This window comes from Charadrius vociferus, unplaced genomic scaffold (genome assembly GCF_000708025.1).
Source record: "Charadrius vociferus isolate BGI_N301 unplaced genomic scaffold, ASM70802v2 scaffold163, whole genome shotgun sequence".
In the NCBI taxonomy this organism is placed as follows: Eukaryota; Metazoa; Chordata; class Aves; order Charadriiformes; family Charadriidae; genus Charadrius; species Charadrius vociferus.
Genome location: NW_009648332.1, coordinates 5,882,284 through 5,893,725, shown reverse-complemented (window position 1 = coordinate 5,893,725; position 11,442 = coordinate 5,882,284). Strand labels below are relative to the sequence as shown.

General features: G+C 50.7%; 1 protein-coding gene across 1 annotated transcript; it reads left to right on the top strand.

The window, feature by feature from the left end:
* The first annotated feature begins 1,138 nt into the window (after positions 1 to 1,138).
* Positions 1,139 to 8,597, top strand: LOC104286090 (cytochrome P450 4B1-like). Its single transcript, XM_009884640.1, has 12 exons — positions 1,139 to 1,324; positions 2,207 to 2,348; positions 3,060 to 3,104; positions 3,755 to 3,882; positions 4,304 to 4,428; positions 4,523 to 4,674; positions 4,882 to 4,988; positions 5,811 to 6,001; positions 6,259 to 6,392; positions 6,860 to 6,924; positions 7,621 to 7,703; positions 8,429 to 8,597. The coding sequence occupies exons 1-12, from the start codon at positions 1,139 to 1,141 to the stop codon at positions 8,595 to 8,597; spliced, it is 1,527 nt and encodes a 508-aa protein (XP_009882942.1).
* Positions 8,598 to 11,442: the final 2,845 nt, after the last annotated feature.

Genomic DNA, 11,442 nt, shown 5'->3' with positions numbered 1-11,442 from the left:
GTTTGATCCTCATAATATCCCGGCATCCAAATGGGAAATGATTTCAACACCTCTGGGAATCTTCCTCTTTGCAATATGCCTGGAAGTCATCCACACGCAGCAGGCTTCCAGCCCAAGTCCTCCACAAACTCTGGAATTCCATCCAAGCCATTCCAGGCTTTTGCACCTACGGGATGTGAGCCCAGGTAACCAGCAGGATCTGCTCAGGGATTGCTAGAAGGGGTCCTACCTGGGGAACAAAGAAGCACTGCACTGGAGAGGTAAATGCAGTGATGTGCAGCCTTTTTTGAAGGGTGGTTGAGGTGATGTGTAGACAGGGGAAGGAGGACCCACCAGGACTGTAGAGTGAACATGACCTTACCATCACGCCGCCCTGTCAGGGTAGATGTGCCCTCAGTTTTGCTGCGGCTCATTTTACTGCTCTCCTGCTTTCCTTCTCCTTATCTATTGACGATGGTAATTCTTCTGGGCAGCAGGTTTGTCTCCTGGCTTGTCTATGGCAGAACCCCTTGGAGAACGGGGCCACGGTCCTTTGTGTGCTGATGGGGTTATGTCCATTCTCTTGGTAATCGTCCGGCGGTGCTGTTGCAGTCATTCAGAGCACTGCTTTTACAGATGAAGGTGGCTGGATCCATCCAGCCTGCGTGTTGGGCAAAAGCTCCTTAATTCACATGGGCGGATGAACGGCTTCCAGATCTGAATTTGGCTGAGGACAGGGCAGAGCTCAGGTAGAGCATGAGCCGTGCTACCTCTTATAGCTTCATCCACCTGGGCATGGATGACTTTAAGCACTTTCCCTCTCTGCTGGGGTGGACGGGACTTCAAATAAAGCAGCAAATATATACAGGGGTTTTTTTGTTAACAAGTCACCTCCATCCACAGGTTGCTGGAAGGAGGTCAAAGGGTGAGTGGGAGCAGCAGGCAATCGGGCTGCCGGCCAAGCTGACGCATTGTTTACCATGATGTTCCCGCTGTTATAAATTGCTGCCAGCAGCGCTTCACCAGGCTCAGCTCCAGCAGAGCAGGAGGGAGGGGATTTTTACCTGCACCCAGCTCCCCGTCGGGCACAAGCGCGAGAGGAGCAGAAGAGGAGCAGGCAGGAGAAGGCAGTGTCAGGCATCCCGGACACAGGGCCAACATGGCTTTGCTGGTGGACAACATAGCCAGACCTTCTGCCGCCGTTTTGCAGCTGTCTGTGGTGCTTGGTGTCATCTTTGTGGTGCTGAAAGTGGCCCAGTTCTATCGGGAGAGGAAGAAAATCATCAAAGCTCTGGAGGCGTTCCCTGGTCCCCCGAAACACTGGCTCTATGGCCACAATCACCTGGTAAGGAGGGAGCTGGGCTCAATCAGGGTGGGTTTGTCCCAACAACTGTGGAAATTATCAGTCAGGACGTGAGGGGGCACCGGGTGGGGTGTACATGTCCCCTGCTCGTGTTCCTTCCTACCGGAGAGGACCCTTGGCGCAGGGAGTGCCAAGGCTTTTGCAGGGCAAGCAGAAAGGGTGCCTGGATATGAGATGGGCATCATTTTGGCAGAAAACGGACCCACGTTGTTGAGGTTCATCTGCTTCAATATGGAGTTGGTGATTTCTGGGACTTTCCTGAAGTTATTTAAATGTGAGCAACTATAAAATGTCTCCCTGCTGCATTAAACCTCCTACCAAGAGTCTCTCCCCCTACAGCCGCTTGAGAGGACACGGCCACAAAAGCAGGGCATTTTATCACAGGCATTTTCGTCCTTCTGTGGTGGAGGTATTTTGCTTTCATGTTGCATACCCGCCTTGTACTGCTGAATTCAGAGAACAGGCGTGTAATAGCCTTGGTCCCCCTGGGCTGTTCACTGGCCCATGCCACCTGTAGCTCCCATATGCAACACCGAGCCACTCCGATGCCAGGCTGTCCTCTTAATGTGGCTCGACTGCAGCGGGGCCCCAGGTAGGGACTGTCCATGGATCTGCCTCGTGCTGCAGGGATGCAGTGGCTCAGGCAGCTTTGCCACCTGTGCACGGTCCCTTTGCCATGCCCAGCATCTCCTCCATCTGCAGCATGGAGAGACCCCCGTGGCAAGTCCGCCCACTCTCTCCCCGTTTCCCAGGAGAGGACATCTTGTGCGTGCTTTCCATGAGAGGGCAAGTTTAGCCTCTGCTCTCCCTGGCATGTCCCTCTTTTTCTGCCTGAATTCAGTCTCTGCTTGACTGTCTTTGCAGATAACCAGTGAGAACATATTAAATCAGTTGGTGTCATGGGGAGAAAAATACCCCTACGCCTTTCCCAGATGGCTTGGACCACTCCTGCCTTCTGTAATAATCCACCATCCTGAATATGCCAAAAGTGTACTTGGCCGAACGGGTAAGTCTCTACATCTAGTTTTGGAAAGTCATGTCCTTGACATTTCCTGCTGAGAAAAGGAAGGGAAACTTGCCTGGAGTCATCTCCTCTGCCAGCTTCCTTCACAGCTTTTGCAATTCCTTCTTTGCTCCTCTTCACAAACTCCCACCTCACCCCAGGTTTCATGAAGCAGTTTGTATTCTCATGCAAAACAGTGACCACGGGCCTGTTCTTTCCAGTCCACTGTCTCCATTATCATTGATCTTATTGTCTTCTATGGCATCTACCACAACAATATCTCTGTTTCCCAGTAAACCCAGTAATGTGGGTGAGCTGGCATGGCAATGGCTCTCAGAAGACATCTCAAGACTTCTCCTCTGCTTCTTTCTGTGGAGTGTAATCATAGCATAATGCGTGATACAAGAGCATCTCCAATAACTCCCATCCATTGTGGTCAACTTTGAGATTTGCCATGGCCATTTCTTTACCACACACATTTTTCATTACATCTTTCTCTGGTTTTCTTAAGTCCACAGAGGTCATATTTGTAGAAGACCACTTTTAAACACTACTTCTAATGTTAGGGTATTTTACATACTGAAATGAGACATAGGTCTCCACATAGTGATGTAGAGGACAGACTCTAACATCAATTTATCCTGATTTTTCTTTTTTTGTTATGTTGGATTCATTAGCCATTCATACTGTTTTGGTATCTATTTTACTTTACAGATCCCAAGTCCAATGTACCCTACAAATTCTTAGTTCCCTGGATTGGTAAGTCATTCTTTTCCATTATCCCTTTCAGCTGTATTTCACATTTCAGTGGCTTCTCTCCTGTCTTCCTTCATTTTGCTTTCTTCCATTCTAAAACCAGAGCTTGCAAATGAGAGGGTTTGTTTAAGTGTGAGCATTAGTACTGGTGGTGCCCACCTGGTCGTGGAGCTCATCAGATGGCTTCGCCTTGGATCACACCCCCTGGCCTTCACAAAGCAACCTTCAGTTTGTTCAGGGACAGAAGACTACCATGGATAACTGGGGTGAGACACATCAAGAACAGGAGAGCTCATGGTTTGCACACAACTTTGAGGTAGTCCTCCAGGGTCCTGCTAACACCTTTCAGCGTTGTCTCAAGACCCACCTGAGAGACGAAGTCCTTTGCCTCTGCCATCATGGCTGTGGTTTCAGGGTAGATTATGTGTGCACAGCTGGTTGCAGTGAAGGACACGTGGGCGTGCTTCTCCTCCATCTAAAGAGCACTGCTGTGAATGGCCTCAGAGAGGCTGGAGAAAAGGCTCCACCACCAGCTCTTCCCCTCCCAGACCCTGCATGTTAGCCTGTGCTTGGCCAAAAGCAGTAGTAAGGCAGTCAGAGCCATGATCAGATTCTGGAGGAGCTGATTGCACCTTTGCTGTTTGTGTCTTCAGGGAAAGGGCTGTTGATCTTGGATGGAACTAAATGGTTCCAGCATCGGAAGCTGCTGACCCCCGCTTTTCATTACGACGTGCTGAAATCTTATGTGGCCCTGATGTCAGACTCGGTCAAAGTGATGCTGGTAAGAATCACCACTTCTGCTACTTTTACTTTTCAGCTGTGCACCGGCGAAAATAATCCAGTCTGGGAATGACTGAAGGAAAGAGACTGGGCTTAGGTGGTTCCTGGAGTTTCATTGAACTCTTTGGGTAGTTCTGAAGTTCTGAAATTGCTCCCCTCACTTTCCTCTGGCCATGCCACTTATTCTCTCTTTCATCTGCTTTCCAATAAAATCAAGCACTGCTAGAATATCCTTTCCTAGCCCAGTAATGGTAAACCTGTAGAAAGAAATGCACAGAAGAGTTTGATTAGATTCACAGAATATAGAGTGAACTCTGCTTACAGAAAAGAAAGTAATTAGCAGTGTGGATCTGGGAAGAGGGACCAGAAAATATGACCAGATTGTAGACTCTGTCCCTCCTTACCCCTGTCTCCACCACTAGGATAAATGGGAAAAGAAGAACACAGAGAGGAAGTCAGTGGAGCTCTTTCAAGACGTCAGCTTGATGACACTAGACAGCATCATGAAATGCGCCTTCAGTTACAATAACAACTGTCAGACTCAGAGGTCAGTGCCTGAACTTTCAAATTTTGGGAAAGCAAGGGCTTCTGTTTCCCCACTCGCGTTGCTAACACCGGCTTTAACCTTGGTCTCCTTACAGCAACTCAGACTATTATATCAGAGCTGTTTATGACCTGAGCTACCTCATCAGCAATAGAATCCAGACTTTTTCTTACAAGGATATCTTCTATAACTTGACTCCCAAAGGCCGTGAGTTTCAGGATGCCTGCAAGCTGGCCCATACCCACACAGGTATTTCTCCTCCTTTCTCCCCAGCCCTGTCTCCCAGCTGAACCTCTCCCCTTCTTGCATCTGGAGCAGCTCGGAGGGGGGTTGCAGCACGCACGGGCCAGAGGGTTACACATTAAACAGAGTCCAAGCTACTGACCGAGCAGACAAGCACATGAGCTCTCTGGAGGGGCAGGACACTTCTAACGGGTTGATCATTCATCCATACAGATAAGGTAATAAAAGAAAGAAAGATGTTGCTCTCCAGCCAGAAAGAACTTGACAAGATCCAGAAGAAGAGACACCTGGATTTTCTGGACATTCTTCTTTGTACCAAGGTGAAGGTTTTAAATAATCATACCAAATGGCAAAGAACATACCTGCGTGGCACCGAGGATGCATCAGCAGGGAGCTCGCCACCCCTTGCTGGAGTTGGTGGCAACAGCTTCACTACTCCAGATTTCCTAGCTTGGGGAAAGGGGGATTGAAAGGAAAAGAAATACAAATGTGTGAGATGCAGTGATTGAACATAAATAGCTCAGGCAGACTCACATCTTCTTTGTTCATTTTCATTGAGCACCTTAATAGTTTAAAATAAGTGAGCTGTCAGAAACCAGAGAAGAATGAGATCTTTGGAAATGTTACAGGGGGGGGGCACCTTGGCTCTAGTCTTAAAAGATTTTGTTTCTTATCTTCTGTAGTTTTACCTTCACAGACATCCTCAGATACTCTGGACAGAAGCTGCCGTTTGGTGTTCAGGAAGGAGATACTACATTCTGTGCTCGCTCTGTCCTTCTGGAGCCACTGCTTTCTTTTGTGTCTCAATCTGAAACAAAAGCTGCCCAAACCAAACTCCTGAAAAATGATAACAGCAACCCTTGGTAGGGGATCAAACAGGATGTCTTTCTGAAGGGCTGGGATCTGGTATCCCACCAAAGCCCAACTCTAGTTCTGTTGACTACAGATTTGGCAATCAGAACATCTGACTCTTCTCACAGATGTTGGATATATTTTCTCCTGGCTTGCTTCCTAATATACGGGGAGATACAAGAGACACCAAATCAGGACCTTCTTCATCATCATCCAGGGTTGTTTTTATACCCAAAGGAGCAAGTACAATTAACGTGTGCTTAAGAATTATATACTCTCCTCTTTTTTAGGATGCAAATGGAGTTGGGCTATCTGATGAGGACCTGCGTGCCGAGGTGGACACATTCATGTTTGAGGGTCATGACACCACAGCCAGTGGGATCTCCTGGCTCTTCTACTGCGTGTCGTTACATCCAGAGTACCAGCAACGGTGCCGGGAGGAGATCCAGGGCATCCTGGGAGACCGAGATACCATTGAGTGGTGAGCTAGGACTTCTTATTCCTTTACTTTAAACACTTTTCACTCATCCTAAGAAGGAAAATTCATCCACTTTGTACTGCATCTGCACTGGGGCATTCTGCTTTTCACACAGCAATACTGGCAGCAAAGGGAGGACTAGGAGAAGGCAAAACCCCAACAGGAGACGGAAGACACAGTGGTCCAGCCCACCCAGTCCCCATTGCTGGTGTCCTTACTGCTGCCACTCAAACACAGCCTGACCCCTGGTTTGCTTTCAGGGAGGACCTTGGGAAGATGACTTACACCACAATGTGCATCAAAGAGAGCTTGCGCCTGTTCCCACCGGTTCCTTCCGTGTCCCGATACCTCTCTAAACCTGTCACATTTTCCGATGGACGCAGCTTGCCAGCAGGTCTGTTGAGTTTGCTCATCCTTCATGCTGTTGTCCGTGACAAGTGGGGTACCTTTGCTAGAGCTGCTGTGTTGAGGGGCTGGTGGGGCTTCCAGCCTCTCTTCTCTCTCCAAAGGGCTGTAAAAGGCCAGCACAGCTCACCATCAGAGTTCTTCTGGAAGGGTGGCTGGAGAGTGTCCAAGGACATGCTCCAGGGCACTGGGGTGTTCACAGAGCTCAAAGGGGACTTGCAGACTGTTGATCCTGGCCAAGAGTAAAATTTCATCCACCCGTACCAAAAGGAGTCCCAATTCTGAGGCCATTGTTTCTCCCATGTGAGGGTTTCAGGTGTTGACCTGCATGGACAGGCATGCCAGATCTCCTGTAACAGCCCCTGAAGAGCCCAGGGAGGGAGAGTATCCCACAAACACCTCTCCTGGGTCTTCACTCTGAGGTCTCAAGAGCTTTTTCTCACTTTTCTTTTACAGGCTGCCAGGTTGGACTGAACATATTTGCTATTCACAGGAATCGGGATGTGTGGGAGGACCCTGAGGTATTTCACCTTTATAACAAGAAGGGGTAGATGATCTCTGAGCCCAGACATCCACTTGAACAAGGCAGCCTGTGCCTCCCTGCCACTTTTTTTTTCTCTCTTATTCCAACCATCCATATCTAAATGCAAAGTTCAGTGAAGTTACCAAACAGCCCCAAGGCTTTGAACATGACCAAGCACTGGGAAAAGGTGTTGGATAGCCATCACGCATGGTGACACAGAGATACTCAGGCTGCTTTCAGCTGCTGTGGATAGACTTAGGTCCCAGCATGGTATGAGAAATCCCAAGCCCTCCAGGCAGTGTGTGATTCCAAGCTGATATCTTAGAGGTTTCAAGGAAAGAAATAGCTGGGAAACTTGAAGGAGGGTACACAGCTGCCTCTCTGCAGTGGCTGTCTGGAGAGCCAGGATCGGGCATCTCTGGACCAGAGGGAGTCTGACTTGATCATTGCTGCCATGGATGAGAAAACACCTGCAGGCATCTTGGGCACTGTAGTGGGTGATCTGGATATCTCCAAGGAGATCTGCAGAGCCACCAGTGCCCTCTTCTCATCCACCCAGTGGCTTCATAGACAGACGCCTGTCAGCTGCGGCTCCTGCCCCTCCAGAAAGCTCATACCTTGGGGACCGGGGAATAACCTGGCACTGCTCATATCAGACCAAACACTGACCAAACGGCCTTTGTTGCTCCCACAGATTTATGACCCCCTGAGGTTTTCTCCAGAGAACTCAGCACAGAGGCACTCCCACGCTTTCCTGCCTTTCTCCGCTGGATCCAGGTGGGAGATCTTTCATCCCTTTTCTTTCCCATAGGTTGCCTTGCATGGAAGACCTAGCTCAGAGCCTAGCTTGGAGCCAAGCTCCTGAAGCTAATCCTCCCTCAGTTCCCATGAGCCAACTCAAGCAGGCTTTCCATGACAGGATGATCACCGTGCTCCGGCAGCTCCAGAGCGTTTCCCACACCCCAAGCTCTGTGGTCACTGTAGGGTTTCACACACTGTGAAACTGTTCTTGTGGATTTGTGGAGATGTTTACATTTTCTGTTGCCTGTATTGGGAACACGGGCTCCCTTCTTTAGGGGTGAACACCCAGTGCACCTCAAAGCTAAGCTGGGTCCAAGTCTCTATGGTTCCCATGCTGTATCAGTAGACAGATGCAAGATACTGTGGTCTCAGTAACTTGCAAGAGGAGATACTCCACACAGTGCCAAAAATAATGTTTCTCAGATGTCTGGTTTTTTAGCTGGATCTGTCCAGCATTTTATAGTGAAAGTGAGCCCCAGTTCTCTCAATCTCATATTTTTTTCATGCTTATTAATAAAAACCAGCAATACCCCACCACAGAGCTGGGTGCTTTTTGGTGTGGCAACAAGGGATTCCTAAATAAGCTGTGGCATCATCCTCGCAGAAGCTGGAGATCCCCCAGCTCGCACATGGGCTGAGCCAAGCTTGGGGATGGTCGGGGATGAAGGCAGTTATCAGAACATTTGTCATCCTCTCCTCAGGAACTGCATCGGGCAGCAGTTTGCCATGAATGAGATGAAGGTGGCTCTGGCCTTGACCCTGCTCCGCTTCGAGCTCTTCCCTGACGTGTCCAAGCCTCCCACACTGACACCACAGTTGGTCCTCAGGTCCAGCAATGGAATCCACCTGCATTTGAAGAAGATTCGCTGATCCCATGGGACACCACAGTGGGGGGCAAGAGATTTCCCAAAGACCACCCTCCACCCAAAGGTTTAAGAGAGGGTCACCAAACAGACCCACCCTGGCTACCTCAGACCTCTCCCATATTAACACCCCCCGCTGCCATCCCGGGTGGGCACGCAGAGTCCCCTCGCACACACACCGAACCCAGCAGGTCGGGGTCCCCTCTTTGCATGGGGAACAGCACTGCCAAGGGGGTTTCACAGCACGGCTGTGGCTCAGCCTTCACCTCCATGGGCATCCTCCATGTCCTGCTCATCACCTCGCCTCCAACCTGCCCTCACACGCTGCCTGGTGGGACTTCTGCTGCCTGCCTGTGTGTCTGCACCACTGCCGGTTCCCTACTCGGGCACAGCGATGAACAACGCCGATGTGGTTTGCACTGGTGTCTAAAGCCTGTACACTGCCCAAGCATGTTGTCCCTTCCCTGCCTCCAGCCTGGGTGTGCCGGGGCAGGAGACCTCCTCCCTGCAGCCACACTGCATCCCCACGCACCGCCCTCCAAATTATTCCCCCTAATCCGTTCTGGGGCTGGCGTCGTGCCTGCAATTACGGAGACAAAAGACAGTGGGTTTTTCTGCCCCCATGTTGAACTTCCTTGAGCTGAGGGTGCTCAGGAGCCAGCGCAGAGACGTGACACCAGCTAGCCTGGAGAAAGCAGTCGCTGCCCCCACAATGACGTATGATCAGTCTTGTCCTCCTCTCTGGAATGAGAATAAAACCTCATGGAGATGCTCCCCAAGTGTGGCTTTGGCTTCTTTTGCATTTTGGGGGGGGGGGGCGGTTAGGGGAGGCAGGGGATACAGGATGAGCCCTGGCAGCCCGGAGGCAAGGCTGTGCCTAAGGGTGCAGCCCCGAGAGAGTTTTCTCAAGCCACAAGGGCTGTTTCAGTGGATTTGCCCCTTGTTGAGCCTGAGGAGCCTGTTTCCACCCCTCCCATGCTGCGGGTCACCAAGGTCTCACTTCTGCCTCCAGGAGTTTCTGTGGTAAGAAAGAAACTGAAACGCTCTGGTGTCAAACAGAACAGAACAAGTGGTGGCAGCAAGAACAAAATCAGCTTGCAAAAAAAAAACAAAAAACAAAAAACAAAAGAAAACAAAAAAAAAAGCCCCAAGCGGGTGCACAAGTCTGTCTCAAGCCCTTTCTGGCAGAGGCTGAGGACTGACTGCTCAATGCATGAGTGAGCTGCCCGAGGGGCGCGGGTGGGCTCTGGCCCGGTGGCTGGGCTCGGTTCGAGGGTGCAGGGACCCACTGCAGACCCTCACCCCAGCACCGGCTATGGGTGGCCTCCCCCCGGCTGAGGGGGACCCTCTGGGTGAGCTGCGCGTCTTGGGTGGGAAATGCATCACTAGGTGGCAGTGGGAGACCCAGAAAAACCCAAAGTCTTCCCTGGTCCCTGGAAAAAAACCACTTGAGGATGGCAGGGAGCGTGGCCAGGCCCAGCAGGGCAGCGGATGGGCCCCATCCCTGGAGGCATCTCCATCCCCATCCCATCTCCACCCTCAGCCGTTGGGGGCAGCAGAGCAGCCACCGCTCTGTCACAGTCCCCAATACGATGATGGTATTACCCACGGCACAGGGAGCGCTTGTCACTGAGAGTGCCCGGACACTCAGCAGGCATCAGGGGAAACTGAGGCACAGAGTTTCCCATGGCACAGAGTGTGCCATGCCATGGTAGAGACGAGGCTTCTTGTCCGGCTCTCACCTATGGCAATAGCATCACCAGCATCGCTGCATCTCAAGTCTGCTTTTGGCCAGACCAGGACAGCCAAATCTGAGAAACTCTCCATCTGAAGAAACCCCTGCAGCTCTCTGCTCCCCATCTCCACTGCATCTTCAGTTTGAGAAACAAGACTCCTCTAGGGCTGGATCCAGACCTTCATTTTGGCTGTCTCGGTACAGAACAGGGATGCTGTGAATAACCAGCAAGGTGCAGCTCATATTTATTTTGCGAGGCAGCTGGAGGCTGAGCTCCTCTTCCCCCCACTCTCTCTCCTTCTCACCCCAGGAAGAGACTGGGTGCAGGTTGCGTAGGTGCTGATGCCACCATCCTTGGACTCAGGCTGGTCTCCAAGGTCAGACTCCAGCTCTTCTCCTCTCTCCCTTGCTCCAGCACAGCGAGGCCATTGGAGGGCAGCAGTTTGATGCAGCTTTTCATTACCGGCCCTATTTGTCACATATTTCAGCCACCCATCCAGGAACAAGCAAGCCACCTTGCAGCTCTGCCCATCCATTCTTCAGCTTGTTGTCCAAGCAATGAGCTGGGGGAGCGCTTGGCCACAAAGACCCAGCCCAGTCTCCTTGGTGGTGAGTTGCAAAGGAAACTAGGTAGCACCTGAAGATGTCCTTATGGCATCTTCTGGTTTGGGCATGGGGGGATAAGGCCAGAGTACGAAAAGTTAGATCTGATAAGGACCCACAGTTGCTGCCCATTCCTGTCTCCACGCAATGTCCTGCTTGGCCTCCAGACCTGTGTTTTGAGTCCATCACCCTCCTCACTGCCATGACCAAGGCTGCTTGTTTGAGTTCCAAGAGTCCTCCTGACTGTTATGAACAGCCAAACCCCAACCGCTTCCAGCAGAGACCTTTCATGGCGAAACTGCTCTGGGAAATATGCTTGGGAAAGAGAGGAGAATCTAACTGCCATTTTTTATGCAAAAAAAGGGATCATTATTCCAGGCAATTACGACAATAATTGAGGTAACCTGAGCCAAACACTTCAAAATCTCTCCCCATTAAGAATCATCCTTCACCCAAGTTTGCAGTTTGAAGGACCAAAGCTTTTGGGGGAAGATCTCACAACACCGGTGCGTTG

Excerpts from the sequence above, each read along its gene's own strand:
- LOC104286090 (XM_009884640.1), top strand. The coding sequence starts at position 1,139 with ATGGCTTTGCTGGTGGACAACATAGCCAGACCTTCTGCCGCCGTTTTG. Across the intron at positions 4,675-4,881 it reads GCTGGCCCATACCCACACAG|ATAAGGTAATAAAAGAAAGA; the intron begins GTATTTCTCCTC and ends TCATCCATACAG. Across the intron at positions 4,989-5,810 it reads ACATTCTTCTTTGTACCAAG|GATGCAAATGGAGTTGGGCT; the intron begins GTGAAGGTTTTA and ends CCTCTTTTTTAG.